This window comes from Alternaria triticimaculans (assembly GCF_023758025.1).
Source record: "Alternaria triticimaculans strain BMP 0046 chromosome Unknown scaffold_47, whole genome shotgun sequence".
Lineage (NCBI taxonomy): Eukaryota > Fungi > Ascomycota > Dothideomycetes > Pleosporales > Pleosporaceae > Alternaria > Alternaria triticimaculans.
Genome location: NW_026056004.1, coordinates 13,641 through 35,832, shown reverse-complemented (window position 1 = coordinate 35,832; position 22,192 = coordinate 13,641). Strand labels below are relative to the sequence as shown.

The 22,192-nt window shown below is 43.3% G+C and overlaps 2 protein-coding genes across 2 annotated transcripts; one reads left to right on the top strand and one right to left on the bottom strand.

Moving 5' to 3' along the window:
* Positions 1–8,855: 8,855 nt before the first annotated feature.
* On the bottom strand, positions 8,856–10,550 carry J4E78_010987 (uncharacterized protein; the record flags this gene model as incomplete). Its single annotated transcript, XM_049371561.1, has 2 exons — positions 8,856–10,354; positions 10,406–10,550. The coding sequence occupies 2 exons, from the start codon at positions 10,548–10,550 to the stop codon at positions 8,856–8,858; spliced, it is 1,644 nt and encodes a 547-aa protein (XP_049216722.1).
* Positions 10,551–12,988: 2,438 nt separating this feature from the next.
* J4E78_010986 (uncharacterized protein) lies at positions 12,989–13,688 on the top strand (the record flags this gene model as incomplete). The annotated part of the gene is made up of 2 exons (XM_049371560.1): positions 12,989–13,409; positions 13,474–13,688. 2 exons carry the CDS (start codon positions 12,989–12,991, stop codon positions 13,686–13,688), a joined length of 636 nt encoding a protein of 211 aa, XP_049216721.1.
* Between the last annotated feature and the right edge of the window lie 8,504 nt (positions 13,689–22,192).

Below are 22,192 nucleotides of genomic sequence, written 5' to 3'. Positions count from 1 at the left end.
TGTGTCGTAATCAAGGTTGTCATGTCGCTGGTACGACGTATTCGGACATTCTTAGGGTCCTCGGTACGCTGGTTCTTCGACGTGACCTCAGCTGCTTCCTGCATTGGTTCTCGGATCCGCGTATAGCTTCCTGATCTAAGGAAAAGAGCCTTGGTGGGTGCTGCTGTAACGGTAGCTAACGTCGGAGATCGCTGGCTCAAAGTTTCAAGGTTCATGGCAAGCGTGGAGAGAGAATTGAGATCAAGTCTGATAGATCATGTAAGCGAGTAAACAGCATATACGTGCCGCGGGCCTAAGCACTCTTGGCCAAGACTGACTCCGGCAACCTTGATTCCCTGAGCTTTGACCACTCCGAGATCTCTAGGCATGACACAGTCGATTCCTTCTGCCTGAGCAGCTTCTTGCTCTTGGGTTCGCACTGTCTCGTACTCCTCCTTCCCAAGAGCATCATGTTACCACGTCTTGAGCTTGCACACCCCTTACTCCTCTTCATTGGTATCGAGTATGGTTTGAGGGTAGAGAACGAAGCGAGGTCGTCGCGATTTTTTAGTTTCATCATCTCTGTCTCGAGTCTTCCTTAGTCTTATGATAACCTGGGGCTGAACACGCAAACGGCAAACGCAAGTTTGGTAGTCTACCTAAGAACCGACAGGATCTAGATTAGTGAAAAGCAACGCCTTCTTAATGATATATCTTCGCCATCCTCTATACTCTCTGTAGTCTCCGCGCAGTCTTAGTCGTATGTAGTCTTAAAGAGCCAGTCTGAAGTGTCAGTATTGTGTCCACCACGTCAAATTGATCGACACGGGGGCCTTTGTTGTTGAGGCAGGCGCCGTTGGACATGTGCGTTTGCGAGAGGATAGAAGACACGCGAGAACCTTAGCCTGGATTCGCCTTAGAGCTGCGGCTCCCAAGCATTGTGGTAGATCGTCTGCGTGATCTAAATCGAATCTCTGAGGGGGGTCACTAGCCACGCCAATGACGCAGTGAGTCGGCAGCTGTACTTGCCCGCAATTCACCGTATCGCTATCACTCTCCTCGTACACAGCTTTTGCTATGATATCCGTTGCAACGCGGTCCCTGAAGTCCATTTCGTCGCCTGTGGAAACGATGGTCTCGGCTTCGTCACAGATATCAGCGCCGTAGCTTGAGGCTTCCTCATCGAGCTTCCATTCGATCTCATCGTAGTAAAAGGCTGGCTCGATCTAGGAGTCGGTATCGCTACAGATTGAAGCCTCGTCACTCAACCCAACTTGGGCAGAGAAGCCAGCATTATCCCCGGATCCGATTTGACCGAGAGGATCGATCTCTTCGACCTCGACAATAGCCATGGGGCCCATTACCCACGTCGATAGGTCTTTGGAATGATCTTATTGCACCGCATCCTTTTGAACGCGGTGTCTGAGGGTCAACGGAAATTCTTGCGCTGGGGTTGCGCGTTGCACCGCAGCGGGCTCGTTCTCTGAATTTATCACGGTGGCCTCGCTTCCGGAACCCATCGCGGCGGTCCCGTCGTTTGTTGTGCGCAGGATTACGGTCTTTCAGGCGTTGGTGTACGGTAGAATGAGGATGAGCAGAGAACTAGTTGCGAGAAGTGGGAGACTTGTTACACGCCAAGACGTGCCTTCTCAGTCACCTCTGGTCCCACGTTCACGCTCACCACGGTGAAACTGCAAACGCCGAGGGCGAACCCTGGCGACCTGTTTCTCATGGCCACCGCGGGGCAGAAAACGAAAGCGGGTCGCCCTCTGCTAGCATGTCGGACAACGGAAGTCTCAGTGGTATATGAGAGATATCTGGATCGATTGGAAGTGTGGCGAAGGCCTACGGCCGGAGAGGTAGATGAAGACGATCAGTGGGAAGGCTTTGGATCGAATGGTCAGTTCTATGAGTCGACGGTATTATGAGTCTCGACGCGTGGTACATGGCTTGATTCAGCGATGAATGCTGTCCGGACCAGCGTCGCAAGTACGTCTACTCGGTAGGAGCCTGGAGCGTACATCATCCGATACCCAGGTATGGAGGTCGCGAAGGGCTACTGAATGCATGACGTGTACTGCGCGGCGTTATCGCAAAGACTTCTTCCTGGTATGTCGTGTGTGTTCTGTAGCTGGTCCTTGTCTTCAGTACTTGCGCATCGTTGATCGAGAGCAGCCCGACGCCCGTCTAGGAATCCAGCTCGTTTCATGGACAGTCGTTTGTACCGGCCCTGCTCTTCCAGTCATTCACTTTGCATTCTCCACCGACCTCACGCGTCTCACCACTGTTCTCATCAGTCTCGTCGGTATGGCGCTCGTCACTGGTCTCGGTGATCATACCAAGCACAGGCACTCGACGATCGGCCTTCTTCATCTACTCCCTCTGCACACACATGTCGCCAGACGCTTTTGCGTGCGCTCTTCCACGAAGCGGAATCATGCTCTATGGTGTGAGAGTGAGTTGACTAGACTGCGTGTTGAAGCACCGATCTTTGCGCGTGTTACGCTTACCAGACGACTCTGTGGAGTCTTTGCGGGGCGAAGACGATGGTCGCAGCAATCAAGGAAAAGGTAGTGTGGACAAACGACGCGTCAGGAAGGACGATGAGCCCCAAATCGCTCCCACCTTCACCTTCATCGCTGCTGTCAAGCGCCGGGTGGCAGATCATGAAGGCCCACTAATGTATAATCAATTCCAGATGTGTACATGGTCAACAATGTCCAGATGGGGCAGCACCAGTAAGCCATGTTCCGGAGTTCCCAAGCTCTTTCGATAGAGTCGTGAGCAGAAAGGTTGAATACGCGGAGCGAGTGAACGTTGTCTGCACCGAGACAATCGCAAAGCTCTTCTCACCGGAATTGTTCTCTAATGTGTAGGAGGCCACTTCCCTCAACGCGAGTTCGATGCCGAGTCCAACGAGCCGCTCACAATTATCACAATCCATGACCCTACCCTGCGCAAAGATACACTTTGAATCAGAGAGATTGGAAACGTCAGGTTTGAAGCTGAGTCAGCTGTTGACTAGTCTTCGCGCTTAGTCTTTGCAGAAATCCCAGTTGAGCCAGACGGGTGGTTCCCCCTCGAGACGTGACTGCGATACCAGCAATGACGACACCGCGGGTGTAACTACGGAAGAGATTATTGTATCCCGAGGAGCATTGCGAGGGTAGACGTATTTCATGATGGCGGCCTCGAACGTGGTATGCGCGGTAGACTCCTTCATCGCAAGTGACATGGCAGGCGTCCAGGAAGTGCGCGTCGCGGTAAGCAAACAGGTCGCCAGAGCCCTAGTACGTATGATGAAACCTTCAATGGGCATGCATGCAGTCTGCGAGTAGGTGTAGGGTAAGGTATAAGGTACTGTCGCAATTGTCAGACTCACGAGTGGCTTGCTGCGGCTTTGATAATCTGATCCGCCTGATCTCTCTCTTCCACGTCGCAGATCGCTGTTTCGCTACCGCAACAGTTGGTATTGCTGTCGGCTCTCGCGATATGACTGGTGTTGGTTTTCTTAGGGGGCTCGACAACCTGCAAGACCTCTCCCTCGACAACAACGCCTAGCTCATGTACCGAAGCTTTTAATCCGTCAACTTTCGTCCTCCATGCTTCCATGTTGCTTTTGGTCTTTCTATGTGCCGTATGTGAAGCGTGAGCGGAACGCAGAGTCCTCAGCCTTCATTTCCAGCGTCGTGGTGCCGACCAACTGGCAAGGTGTCCGCACTGCAAGCGATGAGTAGTGCTAGTCGCAAAGACACGCTCTACCTCACCAGCTCCACTTCCCTTGCCGCAGCCTGGCTGCTCATCAAGGAACGAGGGGCTTTTCGCATATGCTTGACCAAATTGTACTGCGATTCCATCGTTTTGTGGTGTATGCTCCACGTTGTACGAGTGGTATCGCACGATACACCATAGCGTGATCATGTTCGTCGGCGCATGAAGGTTGAAGTCGGTGAAGAAGTTTGCATGATCAGGGCAGGGTAACTGAGTGTGGCGAGGACGCGGAGATGGACGGGGAAGGCGCTCAGGTCTGAATGTTCGAGGTGAAGGGCGATGCTGTGAAGAGTGTTAGCTAGACTCTGGACGATTGCAACGGACGCGAAACTCAAGCTTGATGCACGAGAAACGCCCCGCCTGCGTTGCTGCCCGCTGAACGTCCAATCTTGGCAGCGGAAACCTTGCGACTTAGGTCGCCCACACACCCGCGGGTACAACAAGCTTGAAAGGTACGCGGTTGTTGCCAGCCCGTAAACGCATCCTGCCCTCATGTTCTTGAAAGCGCGCCCTGCCACGGGAGGTCCCGCTATCACCTCGCGGTTCCTGATACCCAGTATATGCCGGAGAAAGTATGGTGAACAAGGACGGACGTTGGAGGCGGAATAGACACCCATGAGTTGGAGGACACGCGCAGAATATCATCGACTTCGGACGCGTGGTCGGCGGGCAAGGCGCGGGTCAGGCCTTCAACAGGAAAAATAGAGAGCAAGCCAGCTCTTCTTCCCTGTCCCAGCCAAGTTGCTCATCAATGAACGAAGAGCAATTGGTCAGTTGCATGACCCGTTGGCAAATAATCCCTGTGTATGTGTATGTCGTGTTCTGCGGACTGGTCGGTATGGATCGCCATATCGGTGGTCTGCGCGTGTGCATTCGTCACGGGGTCGTTTTTCGCGAAGGAGGAGGTAAGCAGTATCTGCGCAAGTGTCAGCGATCTGTCGTGGCCAAAAATACGACATGCCGTATACCAACCATTGCTGCGCTTTTGTGCACTCTGTCGCCGATCTCATCGTTTGTGTCTTTGCCAGCTTCGAGCGTTGTGGGAAGCTTGACGGTGGCCAAGTGAGTGCCGGCGCTGCGGTCGCTCCCAGGAAGTCAGGCTCGATCGATGCTGGCGTAAGGTGACGCCGTTGATAGCGTAGCTGTCGATGACCAGGGTGAGGGCGTCGATCTCCTGGTGCCAGCTAGGCTGCTGTTCGCTCGCATCGGCGTCGTGGTTGATTGGCGAAGTCGTCACGGAAACGAGAAGTTCGTGGTGGAGGCCCACCGAATGTATGCGCTGCAGGGGAAGTCACCTCAAGTCGCGGTGGACAAAGTTGTTGCCGCGCCGGTAGGCTAGAGCACTGAAGAGGCCGTCTGTGGAAGGCACCACGTGTAACGTGGACTTGTGCTCGATCGCAAGGTTGCAGGAGATGTCAGAAAGTCGACAGCGGCTCCGAGATTAGGCCGCCCAGGTAGTGAAGGTTGATAGTTGCCCATACCTTTGGTAGTCCAACATGACGGAGAAGAAAGACGCATCAAACACAGAACTACAAGTATCAACGAAAAGGTGGGCAAGATGTTGTAAGCAATTGATCAGCCGATTGGATCAGACGACTGCGAAGCTGGTCGCATCAGAAGCCAATTTACAGATGGTCAAGGAGATATCTCTGCGAGGCAAAGCGAAGAAGGAATTGATCAATTTGCGTCGAGGGGTTCGCGCGTTTGTTGCAGTGAAGCCTAAGCCGAGAAAGAATAGATCTCATGTTTCAGACTAATAAGAAATAGCTCTTAACTAGCCTTTTCTTACATTAATATTAAAGCCTAATTTTTAGCTATCTTATTAGCTACTTTACTTATTAGTAGGCCTATATTAAGTAGTAGCTAATTTTAAAAAAAATCTACTAGCCTTTTTTAACTTAGCTACTAATACTATAATTACTTTAAATTTTTAAAAAAGTTATAATTATAATACTAGCTACTATACTTACTACTAAAGTAAGTATAATTTAGTATAAAAAAATAGTACTAATAAGTATAGTAACTTACTATTTATAACTTTTATAAAGTACTTAGTATTTAAACTTTTTTTTTATAGTAAAAAAATACTTATTTCTATATTATAAACTTTTAAAAATACTATTATTAAATATATAAAAAAGCTTTTACTATTACTTTTAAGTAATAATAATAAATTTCTACTATTTATAGTAATTATAACTACTTTAATAATATTAAGATTACTACTACTATTACTTTTATTAAAGATAACTTTTTTAAAGTTCTAGCTCTTAAGCTTATTTTATAAACTAATATTAGAAATACTTTAGCTACTAAGTATAACTTAGAAGTATAAGTTAAATCTATATTTAGTTTTATTAGTAAACTAATAATTCTATAGTAAGCTAGTTTAAAAAGAGTAAAGTCTATTACTAGTATATAAAAAAATATATTTTAAAAAAAGTTAAAATTTTATATTTAGAGGTATAAGTATTAAGTAAGCTAAGACTTAAGTTTTTAGCGCTACTACTTTTAGTATAGTAGTTAAAGCTTCTAAAATTTAGAGTAGTAAAGTAACTATTTTATAAATACTAATATCTACTTATACTATAGTAGAGAGAATTATAATATAATTATATATTTTTAATAGCTTATAACTAACTAAGCTATAAATTATAAAGTAATAAAATACTAAAATCTTAGCTTATAAAATCTTTATTCTTATTTTTATTTTTATTTTTATTCTATAGCTTATAGTAAATTAGAGATTTAAAAACTTATTAAAAATATAAATAGTAGCTTAAATTTAATACTAAAGCTATACTAACTAAATAAGCTTTTAACTATATTACTACTCTTTTATAAGTTCTTCTAGCGTTAGTAAGTATACTTATCTAAAGCTAATCTTATTACTAGTTATATTACTTTACTTACTAAAGCTTAATTAAGCTCTATTATTATTACTATATTAATTACTTTTTTTTTAATTATGTTACTTTATAAGTTTTTTTAAAGTTATTATTCTAAAAGCTATTATAAAAGCTACTATAAACTACTTTATTTTAGCTATACTAAAAACTATTATAAGTACTTTATAGTACTACTTTACTAGTATAAAGCTATACGCTAAGCCTATTAATATTTCTATTATTTTTAGTTTTATTATTTTTATTTTTATTATTTCTATTATCTTTATTACTTTTATTATATATATAACTAGTATAAGACTTTTTATTATTATTTTTTTTAGCTTTACTTTCTAAAAGCTTATTAGTAAAATATATAAGCTTTTTAGTAGACGTAATATTAGTTTCTTACTTATTATAATAAGATAGTAATACTACTTTATTATAAAACTTACTAGTACTAAGCTTTAGAATACTTATACTATTCTTATTTATAACTTTATATATATAGTAAAGCTAAAGATAATACTACTACTATTTTTAGCTATTTAAAAAGTAATATATTAGTAATATAATACTTTAGCTAAAATATATTATAAAAGTTCTAAAGTATAAAATAATAAAAATATAGTATTTATAGCTAGTTTTTAGTAGAAAGATACTATTTACTAAATAGTAGCTATAATAAACTACTATAAGTTCTATTAATACTTAAAAAAATAGTTATTATATTATAGTTATTAAAGAATAAATACTATAAAGTATATTATAGTATTTCTATTACTACTATATTATTTTAGTAGTTTATAACTACTATATAAACTTTCTAGTAGTTATATAAATAAGTATATAGTATGCACGTGTTTATTCCAGGGCTGGCAGCGATGTCTGGTGGGATACAAGAACCTTGAACTCGAGCGCGCCCACACTGACAGGGGAGCGCTGCAGATGTGTGGAGTGGGCAGCGCTAGCGGAAGCTACTTTTGGCGGGCGCCACATGTGCACAAGCGCGCGGGCAAAGTGAGCTAGTCAGGACCGAGCTTTTGGCAGCCATGGCGCCTCGCCCTTTTACACTGGTCGGTCTCCCGATCCATTCTGATCCTACTTTTGACATCACCGTACACGCGACTGTCCTTCTGTCGACGGCTCATTATGCCCCCAATGACGTCGCCTCCAGCACCACCTCATTTTCGACGCTGGCCGTGACGGTGCTTGGCTTTGACTGTTTCTCAATTCACGACGCGCACCGTGAAGTAAACGTGCCAGCGACATCCCGATACAGACCCAGCATGTGCGTGCGTCTCATTACGAATCGAAGACGTGGAGAGCGACAACGCGACCCGCGACGACGCCCGCCAACAAGCCCAGCACCACCACAACCACGCGCCCGTCGTGGCAAGACCGGCCTCCGAAAGCGGTCCGCTGTCTCCGCGCGCCGACGATGATTGCGCTGTTGGTTTAATCACCCATACGTCTGCAAACCCTGTATCGACCGAGAAGACGACGCACACGCCCTGATTCGATTGCGCGAGCGAGTTGATGATGATGCATCATCTGCACATGGGGAAAATTGGCAAGATAAGTGTTCTTAGCAGCACGTGCTGAGTTAGGAGTGACGGCAGGCTACTGGCTAATCGTCGAACCTGCGCACCACGGAGGGCGCACGCCCGTAGTGAAGGCAGTCTCGCGACGTGACGTTGTAGCTAACGAACAAGACTCAACAATGCAGGAGTAGTTCTGACGTGGAGTTGACTAAAGCTATCGCATTAGGACCCTCGCCTCCCGCCCGCCGAGATTGACATCACCACGGTGTGCTGATTGTTCGACCATAAACGGTCGTTACTGTGTGCAGGAAGCGGGAAGCGGGAAGCGGAAACTCGTAAGGTAAATGCAGCGTCGACTGCGTGAATACGACATATTGAAGCGGGGAATCGTAGAATAACACGCAAAGTTCAAGCTCAAAAGCGAGGGCAATGTACCTTACATTGAGGGTGCGCTGAGAGTAAGAAACGTAAGACCCTAAGGTGATGACCCAAGCTAGGAAATGAACCATATCGCGCGCCAACTTGTACATTACATAATAACAATGTATATGCCCTGAATAAGAAGTGACTTTGATTCGCAATGAACACCATCCCCGTGAATATGCCAGAGACCACCCAAACACCGAACCCATGACGTGCTGAATACACTCACCAAGTCCTCAAAAAGCCATAATCCTCAGCAACCGCTGATGTTGGCACTATCATCTCTTCTTGATCGAAAAGAACGATCCCGAGGGCGGTGATAAAGACGCGCGACAACAGAGTTGACAAAACGATTGCCGATGGACTTGCCAAAGGGGATGACAGAGAAGACATCCTTCGGCCGACAGTTGGCTCCCTCGCGCGCCTGCTCCGCACCTTCGCACATGTCTACGACGAGGTCGTTGCTGGCCTCTTGGCGTGTCGGAATCTGAGGCCAGGTAGGCTGAGGGCCGACTACATCGTGTGTCGGTTGGATCTTGTCGGGGAAGTCTGAGGCGATGGTGTTGGATGAAGCATCGACCTTCTTGCAAGGGTACAAGTTCGAGAAAGTCGACGCCTCAACAATGGGCCTCTCCACGTACCTCAGACTGGGTGCAGAGGTGAAGGGGCTTATAGAAGCATCATCGTAGACATGGGCGACGAATTGGCCTTGATCGTGCTTCACTGGATCTTCAAAGATCCGTGTGGAGGATTCTATCGGGAAGACCCAATCCATATCTAACCCAGGTACAACCGGGTCTGAGAAAGACACCTCGTCAAAAGGTAAACCAGCTAGGGGCTCATCATCTGCCTCATACCCAACGTCGTCGGAGCGGTCAGAGGGACTTGGTGGAAGGGCAACGGTGGCAGCAGCTATGCCAGTCAGAAGATGTTCCCGGCGGTACATTTGTTCAAGCTCACCTTCTTCGTGGCGTTTCTGGCTAAGCTTGCATGGGTTGATACTCAACTGGGCAAGCTCGAAGTCATCCTCCTGAGGGTGGGCCAATCCCTCGTGCGCGTGTGACCTCTCGCCAAAAGAGTCCCAACGGTACATGTCGTCTCCATCAGCGCGGAAATGCGACCCAGCTGATTGGCTGAGCTTCTCCACCCAATGCTTGGGCAGCTCACCATATGGCGGTCCACAGGAAGCACTAGCTGAACGCTTTGGTTCCGAGCTGGGGCGGTCGGTGATGTTGTCCCCCCACGGGCGATTAGCGACCGGTGGAATGAGCCTCGGACTGGTGTCTCGGTGGCTAGTATCAACGGGTTCCGACGATCCGAAGGGGCCCATTGGGCGGACGGTGTGGCCAGCCTCGATGATGCCCCCAAAGCCAGGCTCCCAGTATTCGGTTCCGTTGCGGAGGAGCAACTGAAGCCCACCAGAAACGGCCGTGAGGTTTTCGAGGGGCTGCGTCTCCTCGGTCCGGAAACCCCACCTCAAGCTCGATCCGCCATTATGCGACAGACGCCATGGAGCTACCTGCCCGCCAGGCCGCACCTTGTAAAAGCCCCTTAGCTCTTGGTCGATTCCGGTTACCGCCGCGTCCAGCTCATCGAGGTATCGATTGATCTTCTCTTGTTTGTCGCTTGGATCGTTGTGAAATGCGCGCGCGGAAGAGTGGAGGCGCCGGGAACATGCGATGACTACGTGGTCTGGGAGTTCTATGGGCCTGCGATTGAGAATTCGTGCGGGTGGAGCCGTCGATACCGAGCCTGAAGCGCTATTAGATGGGATGAAAGTGCCAAAGGTTGCGGAAGACGTACCATTGTCGGTGCAAAGGACGAGCCTCTCCACAGGGTCTTGCGCCAGTTGCTGACCACGATCCAAAAGATCCTCGCGGGGCAACGTGTGTTGAGTGGTGGAAGGGTATTCGTAAGACGAGCGCTTGAGTTCGTTGGCTCGGTACATGTTCGGTGCCTGGTCGAAGGGTATGAAAACAGTGGCTGGTTGGATGATGATTGAAGATGGACGGGACGTTTGGACAATGGTAAAGAAGGTATCTGCGTATGGAGTGATATTCGTTCATTACCTGAGTCCGAATATAAGCTCGTCGTGAAGATGCCAGGAGCTTGCGAGACAGCATAAGCCCACGCCGTTGCAGAGGCCATGATATTGGAACAATACAATTGACTCTCCAAGCATAGTCTAGACAAGGAGTGCCGTCTCTTCGAGATGACCATTGCGCGAGCGCCCGATACCACGCGGACAGCGTCCGGCACCGGCGTTTGCAACTGCGGATGTGCCGACGGAAAAGATATTGGACGTCAATACTGACGTTCCGCACGGCCAGGCAAGCAAAAGACAACGGTCTACTATGACGATGCTTGCGTGTGATTCCTCGACGTCTAGGAGTTGTCAAATCCATTGCGTTTCTCCGCCGCAATCTTACTGGGTATAGCCTCGTTGCCCTTTCCAATGGATTGGTTGGTCTGTGTGACGGGTTTCCGCTACCATAATCAGCTGCGCAGTGACTTTGTCTTTGACTAACAACGCGTTCAGCCATGTCGTGCCGAAGATTCGCCTGGGGCCTGCCATCTGCGGGTGACATGCAGCTACCATGCATAGCCACGTGAACGTTAACGGTGATAGACGTGGGCGCCGTGGGCGCTGGCGCTCATACATTGTGGGGAGTGACTGTGATGGAAGCAGCGTTGCCGTCTCTTCCGGATCCGACTTGCGCCACCTCCACCTGCATCAGGATGTAGGTGTCACTACTATGTTGACAAGGGCGCTGGGCTTGAAGTTGTCGTTTGTTCGATATGCAAGGCGCCGGTTCCTGGGGTGGTGGCTGGGTGTCTGCTATTCAGGCACGGAAGTGGGGGTGCGGCAGTCGGGGCACGGGTTGGAGTGGCTGGAAAGCAGAGATCATGGCGAGTGTTACTCGCCCAAACCTTGAGCCGGCTCTCGGGTACCCGGGAAGACAGCCAGTCGGCAAGTTCTAGGGTCGACCGAACCCATGCAAGAGTCTGTGCGGCTTGAAAGGAAACGTTACACAGCATTCTGAGCCCATTTACACACGGCGGGCCGTGAAGTGATACGTCGCGCGCTCGCAGAAACAGCGGTGGAGCTTGTTAATGACGCGGTGAGCAGAAGCAACAGTGGGGACTGGGACTCAGAGACCAGGCGGCTGGAAATTGCGTGATGGGTATGAATGGCATATGTTCCAAGTGATGGGTCGTGCAAAGTGAGCCAAATGGCCACGTCCGTGCGCAGTACTTGCGAGTGAACATGGTAAAGCGACAATGCCGCTCGCGTAATGGGAACGTGATGAAAATGTCGGAATGGTATGGCGAGCTAGCGTTCTGGTAAAGCTTCTTTTGGTCTGCCGGGACTGCAGCTAAAGTGCCAATGTGACAAGCATGCAGCCTGGCGACTACGTCGTGAACTGTGTCTTGTGTCTAGATGTTTCGAAGCCAAAGACGGGAGCGGACTGAGACGTGTGGAGTAAGCTTGCGGATTACGCCGTGTTCATTAGTGTGTTGGCAGTACAGAGAAAAGACCCATGATCATTCTGCCCGAGTGCATTATTGGGGAGTGAAGGTAGAGGGCGAAGTGTATTGGAGAGGCGACGTTTGACGCAGACGGAAAGCGCGTCTGAGCCGTGACCAAAGTGAGGAAGCGACGGGACTCTCCCGCATCTCGCACCCACCGACGCTCGTCCCAACCGTAAAATCGACCCACTGAGAAAGTTGTCTCCACCACGGGATGTGGCATGGACAGTAGTACAAGGTCCGCTGATAATCGGCATAGGTACGCCCATGAACGCCACCAGGTCACCGCTACATGAGAAGCATCATGTCAACGAGTGGGTATCATGCAAGCTGTTTCGTGGATCTTGATCCTTCGTCTTCTTCCAATCGAGCCATTCAGCGCTATCTCAGACATGTTTCTGAGACTGAGGGCGTGGCCTATAGCGAACCGAGACATGACGACAGCGACGGCAGCCCATGGTGTTACCTCTCCAAACGTGATGTATAGCCAGTCCGGCTGCATGTGCAGAGTAATTTGGGGCTGAGGCGTCGGTATCAGACCAGAGACATGCGACGAGTCGCGCGGATATTGGGGTGATGGTGGAAAATGTGGTCGCAGCACAGGACGTGCTCGTCAACTCTGAGATATTGCGCCCCAGTAGGTTTCAAAACGATGGGCGATTGTAGTGGGTGTCCGATACATGCTACAAGAAGGGCGCCCTGACGAGACGCAAGAGATAGAGCCTCGCCTACCTCAAGGCGTTTGTTACAGTTGTGCTCGTCCCCGGTCTTTCAGTCCACTCCTCAACCATCTGTACTGTACTCTCTCGGGTCCCATCAGATTGCAAAATATTCAGAACGCCTTCCTTCGTTAGCATGCCTTCAACGAAGCGACCCGCTCCACGATCTGCGTCGCCGCAGACCCCTCCCCCCAAGCGCATGAGGACCTCCGACAGTGTCCAAAAAGCAACGCGTTCGAACATATCTGGGGTTGAACCAGGCGTCATTGATGTCATGAACCGCGCGCTGGACTACACCAACGCCGCAACGAAGTACTGGAAGATTGCCGCCAAGGAAGCCAATGCCGAGATCGGTCACTGGAAGAAGGAGTGCGAGCGATGGAGCGACAGGGCTAGCAGAAGCGATGCTGCTGTGGTGGACGAGAAGCGTGAGAGGATCGCGGCGCAAAACGCACAGCAAGACGCGGAGCGTCGCTGCGCCCAGTTGTTGGCAAAGCTGGCCACACACAGGGACGCCCTCCTGCAGATTGGCGGCCTGTCCAAGAGAACAACCGATGGTAAGTCCTGACTCTACGAAGTGCGTACAAGACCCATGCTAATCTCGTACGTCGACCTGTCAAGGCCCGAACACCCTTTCCGTCGTGGAGGAGGAAGAGAGATGTGAATCAGAGCACTCTGGAGACGAGGGCATCCACGACAAATCAGAGGTATCTGGAGACGAGGGCAACCGTGACGAATCTAGAGACGAGAGCGGCCATGGAGTGTTTGCAGACGGGAGCGACCTTGATGATTTGGAATGGGCGGGCATTACAAGAGAAATGCGCTCACTGGGATAGACGGGCGGGTGCTGGTGAGGCGCGGGTGGTAATGGAGTTCCAGGCAATGTATGTAACAAATGACATGGGTTTTTCCAATCTTTACTCTGTGCTGCTTTCTTCGTCCCTCCTATTGCTAGTGAATGTGAGGATGTTGGGGTAAATGGGTGCGTCGTGAGGGAAACAAGTCTTGAGGTCGCTACAAGAACAGCGGAGAACCGGGGACTCCAGCGGGGGTCGCATCAACTCGGGTGCGCGTGGCGCAAGCGACGCTGGCAATGATGGTACGAGAAAAGCTTCGCTGGATTCCGCCTGTCGCACGCTTGGCACAGTCCCGCATTCTCGTTGCGCTGCTCGATGGGGGTGCGCGGCATCTCGCGTACTTCTTTCGTGACGGTCGTCTGGGCGAGGCATTCTCTTTGCCGGCCTCCGCATCGTACTCTCGAGCGTCGTGGCTAGAGAGAAAGCGAGGTGCCGGCATTCAATCCATAGCTATGTACTGCGCCGTCAGTCAGCTTTGCGTTCTTCGCAGTACCGCCACCGCTGTGCGCGTACCTGTACCGGCTCTCGCATGATGGTCAGGTGATGTGACTCACTGCAGACGCTGAGATGCCTGTGAGAGCTGAGCGACCTTTTGGTCTTACATTGTCAACGGCGACTTAGTCATTTGATACATCTCGACCGGCAATGAACCGCGGGCGATACATGGTCGGGCGTCGTGGACATGGAGGGCAGGCCAACGCGTCTGCGTACTCGAGATGGCAGGCGCGACTCGGATGCCGCCGATTGGCCAGTCCTGCCGTCCCACGGTACCCCACATCACGCCAACACCAACACCCGCCCCACCGTCGCCTACGCCATGGCAACGTCCACCACCCTGTGCTTGCCCAACGCCTCACTGATCGCATGTCCACCACGTCGCTTTTCATGCACTCCAGCGCTGTACAATCCCTGTACCGACTGCAAGCTGAAACTCCAGCGTCGTCCTGGTACTTAGATGAATGAGCGTCTCCGCCGGTTGGCGTCGGGCTCAATACTGCTATCTCGAGCGAAGTCTATAGCATTTCCACTCGGGCTGCTACGCTGTCATCGAAAGAAGCTTCTTTCGCGCCTGTCTAGGCCGCAGGCCTCATCGCCCATGCAATCTGCTAACACACATGGCGTAGAGGTTCATCAATGCGCTATGGCTGCGACTGCCCAGACATCCGAGATCAAGCTACGCGTTCACAGTTGGGGTTCGGCTCCTCGAGTAAGCAAGCATATGGACGCAATTATGTCGTGAAAGGTAGCCCCAGACGTAATAGTGCCAGTTTGGTGTCTCCAAATCTGGCAGCGACCTTTCGGTACGTTTCAGTTTTCTTCGGTATTCTTCGGGACTTTTCGCGGAATACCTTTTCTTGTAGCGAGAATGCTTCTTCCAACATAAAATGCATCTCTTAGTTTGAGTCACTGATCTTGAACATTACGCTATTGGATGCATGGTCAGAGATGTACGCGTCTTCTCTGTGATGAAGATTGCCCGGGACGTATTTTGCTGCATCCCCAAAAGATATCGAACGCACGTGTACTCGATGGCGCATCCGCAAGCATGAAATCGGTAGTGTCACATATGACACCACGTTTCCACAATAGACAGTCCTAAGGAAAGGCCCAATGGTACGCTAGAAGACGGTGTTTGCACGGGCACATGTCTTCCAGCGACACGTGCTACAAGGATTCCGCCTTACCTCCCACAGAACTTGCGAACGTGACGCGAGCCCCTCTTTCCTTCAATTTCATCGTTCGCGCAAGGGCCTGCTGCCACCAACTGTCACCAAAGGGGAGGCTATCTTGCCAGAAGATTTTCTAAGCAGGGTGGAGTCATTTGGTCCGCCATAGTAATTGATGAAGGCAAAGAGATTGGAAGTAGGTGCCGTGACTGTGTGGCAGGAGATCCGTTTGGCTTCATCTGGTATTGTTTGTCTCTCGGACTCGCCCCATCAACACCCCGCCCAGACTTGTCGCTATGTGACCGCAACCTTCACTCTTATAAGAGGTAGGAATGAAGACATGTAACGTTCACTCACGATCCAAAGAACTGTCGATAACCTCATATTTCGAGCTGTCACTCTCTTCAGAGATGCATGATCTTTGAGCGCGGCACCTGTTATTACCTGATACCGACCTGGGTCACTCTGGAACAGTTATTCTGTAACCATCACGTCCACAATTCGTTTTTCATTTCGACGGTTACGTCTAAATACTAGCGGGTGAGTTTTGTCTGCCTTTACGTCTGCGGTTCTGTCTACTTCAAAGACGTCTTAAGGAGCTATACTAAAGCGGGCAGGTCTTTCATCGTATCTAGTTGATTCGAAACAGCTCATCGAGCACACTCCATCACATCAATCGTGATGTCAAGGTCGTCCCCACTCCCACCGCTCCGACCGTTCTACGAGGAGAAGGTGCTACCAGATCCGATCTGGGCAGGTTCCACGCATAACATCCAGAACAGTACCTTGGCCGCCATGGAGCCTCATGACGGAATGGTGGTAGTAGTACGAGCGGAGACAGGAACTGATGCTGGGACGTACGCAAAGATTCTCGCAAACCGGCTCGCTACCATGGCCGCGTCGAACGGAAGATTGACCACCTGCCTCTCGGTCACTGGATCCGAGGCTCACGGACGGGATCTTTTTGCTCGCCTCGCAAATTTCCAGTACACGCCAGATCACCTCACCATAGTGATCGGGAACGACGTTCACACGGTAGCGCCGTACCAGGCATTTTTGAACGGCATCCTGACTTCTCATGTAAGCACACGCTAGGGAGAGGGCAGACGTAGCTAACATTGCAAGCACACGGAGGATATAACTCATCATTCTTTTACACGCTTAATAGCGATGAAGCAGGCGGTGTTTATTTTTACAGTCGACGCAAATGTCAGACTGTCGAAGTATTTCTTGTCTCGCTGCACAATGTTCATCACCTTGCGCCTGGCGAATAGCCCCGCTCTGACAATACTACCTTTAACCCCACCGGAAGCTTTAACCGCGCCTGCAGTTCTAGAGGTGGCGTCTGCCTTGCCTTGGGCGGAGTGAGACGTCTACCGCTACTAGAGCTACACACGCTCTGCGCTCTTTATGTAGCGCGTTAGAGTCTATTTTTTCTTGTATTTAGAGTTAATCTTAGGCGTTCGGAGCTGCCTTTTAGTCTGCTTTGTTTGCTCGCGCAGGGTGACAACGGCTGCAGAAAGCTTCTGCAACTATAGACGATTGCTACTGCTATCTCTATTCTTATTAGAGGCGGACTATTAAGATAGAGATGCAGTTGTACTCGGGTTCTATTTGTGCAGCTCTTACGGTCTTTATTCTTTACTTATTTGTAGTTTTCTAGGTGTAGGTGCTGTAGATGTAGCAAAGGTACTTTAATAACTTAACTTGCATACTAATAGTATTCTACTATACACCTAGCACTTGTAAGCTTTAGAGAAGAGACTCTAACTTTGCGTTTTAATATAACTAGAAGCCCTATATATATATATGTTGTTTACTAAGTAGCTACGTAAGCTAGAATACTCTACTACTACTAACACTTAAAGTAGGTCTAGTATTAGTAGAGCTTTAACTATCTCTAGCAAATAATAGCACTATAGTTACTATGTATATTTAGTTTAATTAGTATATATAATTATAGAAATATTTATATAATTCTCTCTTACGCTTTGTTTTATAAAAGTAGTAATATACTTATAGCAGCCTATTTTCTAGAGTAGCTACTATAGACACTACTATTATATATAAGACTCTAATAGTAGCGCTTAATACCTTCTTTACTAGAACTTATTAACTATATCTATTTATATTCTTATACCTCTATAGGCTGTCTCTTATAGAGCTCTTTTCTAGATTATAAAGCTATATTCTACTTAAGTAGATAGGCATTTAGATAGCTCTATAACTAGGTACTATATTAAAGATAGCTATTACTATATATATTACTATAAAGTAGGTAAAGATATAGCTATAGTGTCTTTATCTCTACTAGTGCTGCGTATTCTAGTAAAGCTAACGTTTATAAGTATATTAGAGTTAGAGCTAGTAATGTATATTTTTAGGCCTGCATGTTCTTAACTCTTTACCTAGACTTTAATATATATATCTAAGAACACTAAAATATTAGCGTAGTTAGCTTACTTATCTAGATATAACTTTATAATACTCTATAACTTCTTACTTTAACTAAACTTCTATGCGTAATAATAGTTTCTACTAGATAGAGCTATAACTTATTATAATATCTAGTTACTAAGCTACTACTATTTCTACTATTTAACTTACTATAAGTCTCTAAGTACTTTTAATTTAGAAGTAGATACTACTCTACTTACTCTTAAATATAAGCTAGTAGCTACTACTTACTTTTAACCTAACGTTACTTATTTTATTAAGCCTCTTTACTTTAATAACGCTAAGTAACTAGCTATTATATAACTAAGTGCTTATATATAACTTAACTCTAATCTAGAAGAGTAAGAGAAACTTTAAATACTACTATATCTAAGTATATACTAATAACTATAATACTTTATACTAGTTCTATAAACCTTAAGTAGATTAGTATAAGTTTATTATTATAAGATAAGTAGGTTATTAGATAGAGAACTTATATTAATATATATATCTTAGGCTTTTATAATTAACTTAACTAGAACTATTATACTAAGTACATTTATTTAGCTACTAGAGCGCGCTATTAGAGCTACTTAGATATACTACTAGTAATACGTCTAGTATAGAAACTATAAGAAGAAGCTTAAGAGTGCGCTTTATAAAAGTAATATTATAAATAGTAAACTTAGAACTTCTTTTCTAGAATAGTAAGTGTAACTAATTAAGTAACTCTTTACTATAAGATTATAGGCTTAATTACCTCTAAGATATATATACGCTGCTTTATTAAGTTTTAGATTTTTTATAGTTATAATACCTTTATCTCTATTAATAATATTTCTAGTAACTACTAAGATAAGCGCAACTTTATTACTACTTCTAGTTTCTATTATACTTTATATAACTTAAGCTTCTCTAATAGATAATAGAAAGCGTTTCTAATTTTATTCTATATTCTATTTTATCTATAATATACTACTATATTCTTAATAAAGCTAGAGTTCTACTATTCTATATATATTAGAGTTAAGCTAGAAGATAAAAAGTTAGAAAAATAGATATAGATAATATAGAGGTAATAAATAAGCTAATCTAAAGTTAGGTTTATATTATTAAAGTATTTCTAAAAGCTTTACCTATATTTATTTAAGACTCTATAACTCTTTTTATTCTTATTATAGTTAAACTTATAGACATAATATATTTATATACGTATTACTTACTAAGTATAGTAGTATATTTTATAATATTAATGCTTATAGGCTATACGCTAATTACTACTACTATTAACCTAAGTCTTATAGCTATATTAGAATACGTAATAACTATTACTTAGACCTTAGTAGTTACTATTTACTAAATAGTTAACTATAGCTTAATTATTACCTATAGTATAATTATTCTCTTTACTTTAGTAAGCGTAATAGTATTAGTAGCTTCTATCTATAATATTCTTAATCTAGGTAATAGTCTTACTAGGTCTATAGTCTCTTATTACTTAATTAATATAATTATTTAGATACCTATTAATATTATTACTTAGCTTCTTATTTTCTCTATCTTCTTCTATATCTACACTTAAGATAATATAATCTAGTAGAATATCTTCTAGCTATTTGCGTAAGTAGTTAAAGTTTCTTATCTTTTTATTAAAATTAATAGGCTAGTTACGCTAAAGCGTATTCTAGTAGTAAATAAAATAATTACGCTTCTTATAGTAGTTACGCTAAGAGATAATATAGACTAAAAGCTATCTACTACTCTTATAGTCTTTTTATTAATTACTTTTAATCTTATAAAGACTTAAACTAGCGTAGGTAAGTTAGTAGCGTTTTTTGCTTACTAAGCTATATATTATATTCTTATAGACTATACTATAATTATAGCTATAAGTTACTTTATTAATTACCTCTAGTAAGAGCTAGTCTAGACTTATATCTATAATATTTCTAAAGTTACGCTTAGGTTTCTTAACTATAGTTTTATTTATTATAAGAAAGGCTAGAATCTAATTAAATAAGCTAATCTACTACTAAGTAGTTAACTTAATTCTCTTTATTAGGTGTTTTAGCTTATTATATATATACTCTTAGTGTCTAAGATTACTAGTTATATTTTTTTACTTTATAATATAGTAGAACTTCTATAGTAGTTTAGGTTATAAGTAATAGTATAGTAAAATAAAGGCGTATAATAGTAAGAAGAGACTAGCGTATAAGATAATAGAGAATAACTAGTAACTAAGAAGGCTTAGTGTAGTTAGTAAGCGTACTAAAAATAGTTAGTAGATAATATTAGTTAGTAAGTGCGTAGGTTAGAGTAATAAAGGTTAATTTTAATTATAAGATACTCTAGTAAAGATAGAAATAAATAGCGTATTTAGTAATACTATAATAATTTATTATATTACCTTTAAGAGTATATATTATAGTATCTATAATATAACTATAATAAATAAGTAAATAGTAGAATATTACTTATTACTTATCTTAATTAGTAATCTAGAAGTCTAAAAAGTTACCTTTATTATATAAAGCGCGTTCTAATAAATAATATAACTATTTATACCTATATAAAAGAAGTATCTTAACTTATAATATACTATACTCTTTACTCTAACATTTTACTCTAATACCTTAGTTATCTTTATATATAGTAAAGTAGTAGTTAATTATATTAATTTAATATTATAGTTTTTAATCTATTACTAGAGCTAACTAAGAAATGTAACGCGTAAAAGATATAAGGTTAACCTACTAAAGAAAGCTTAATATAAGTTCTAAAAGCTTTTATAAAGTACTTATAAAAGCTAGCTAATATCTAGCTATATCTAAGCTATAACTATAACTCTATAGACTAATTTATAGAATACTTATACTATAGCTATTTAATTATTTAAAAGTGTAAATGCTATTAAGTATACGCTTAAAGAGTAAGAGACGTATTAAGTTTAAAGTAATATTAAAATACTCTAGTAGAAGAGCTAAAAAGTTATTTCTATTAGTGTAGTTAAGTATAATGCGTACGCTTTTCTTTCTATGTCTAAATAAAAAATTCTATTACTCTAGAGCTACTAATAATAGCTTTTTATCTATAACTTATATATAACTAATAATAAGAAGCTTAATTATATAGTTATTAAAGCTACGTAAGTTAAAAGTAAAGAGCTAACTACTAAACTAGCCTAGTATATCTCTTATAAGGTATCTAAGTTAATATAGCTAGTCTACTACTTCTTTAGTAAGTAGAAGAAGATACTATACTAGCTATTAGGTTTAGTAAGTAAAATATAAAAAAGAGAAAGTAAGCTTTTTATATCTTATATAAGTTATAAAAGTTAATATAGCTAGTGTACTCTTCTTAAAGAAGTAGAAATAACTTTCTACTTAGCGTTAGGTTTAGTAAATAGAGAAGTTAGTAATTTAGTAATTACTAAGTATTACTAAATTAGTAATACTAAGTAAAAAAAAGTTAGTAATTACTAACACTAACTTCTTACTAATAGTTAGTAATTACTAACTAGTAATTACTAATTTAGTAATACTTAGTAATTACTAAATTACTAATTAGTAACAAAAGACTTAGAGATTTTTATCTTTTTTACTTTATAGTATATATTTAAGTATAGCTACTATATATAATAGTATTTCTAATACTTTAAGTTTTATAAGTATATATATATAATAGATATATTATTTATATATTTTATCTATAGTATATAGCTTATATAGTTCTATAAAGTAATAATAATAAAAAAATAATATTAAAATCTTTTTAAAGCTTTATATTTAAATAACTAGACTAAGTAATATATTATTACTTTTAGTAAAAAGTTAATAGTTTATTCTATTACTTAGTATATTAATAAAGATAGTAATTATATAGTATATTATTATATTAGTTATAAAAGTAGTAGTTTAAAACTTTAAATAGAGTATTTTAGTACTAGTAAATAGTTATATATCTTATAGCTTAGTAGTTTAATATATATATAGCTCTAGAAAAGAGTATAAGTACTATATAGTAATTAGCTAAAACTAAAATATATAATTAATAAATAGTTAGATTATAATCTATATATAGTATAAAAAGATATAAATATTAATCTAAAAATAAACTTTTAATAAAGCTTAGAAATATTAAAATAAATATAATTATATATATAGCTTTACTAGTAGAGTTATATTATTAAGTATATATAAATAGTAGAAAGTAAGTTTAGCTTAAAGTATAGTTTAGATTAAAAGTTTTAGTTTAGACTAGTATACTTTATATAAGCTTTTCTTAAACTAAAGAATATTAAACTATTAAATTTTAATTTACTATTAAAGTATAAATTAAATAAGAAAGAGAGTATATAGTATATAGTAAGTAACT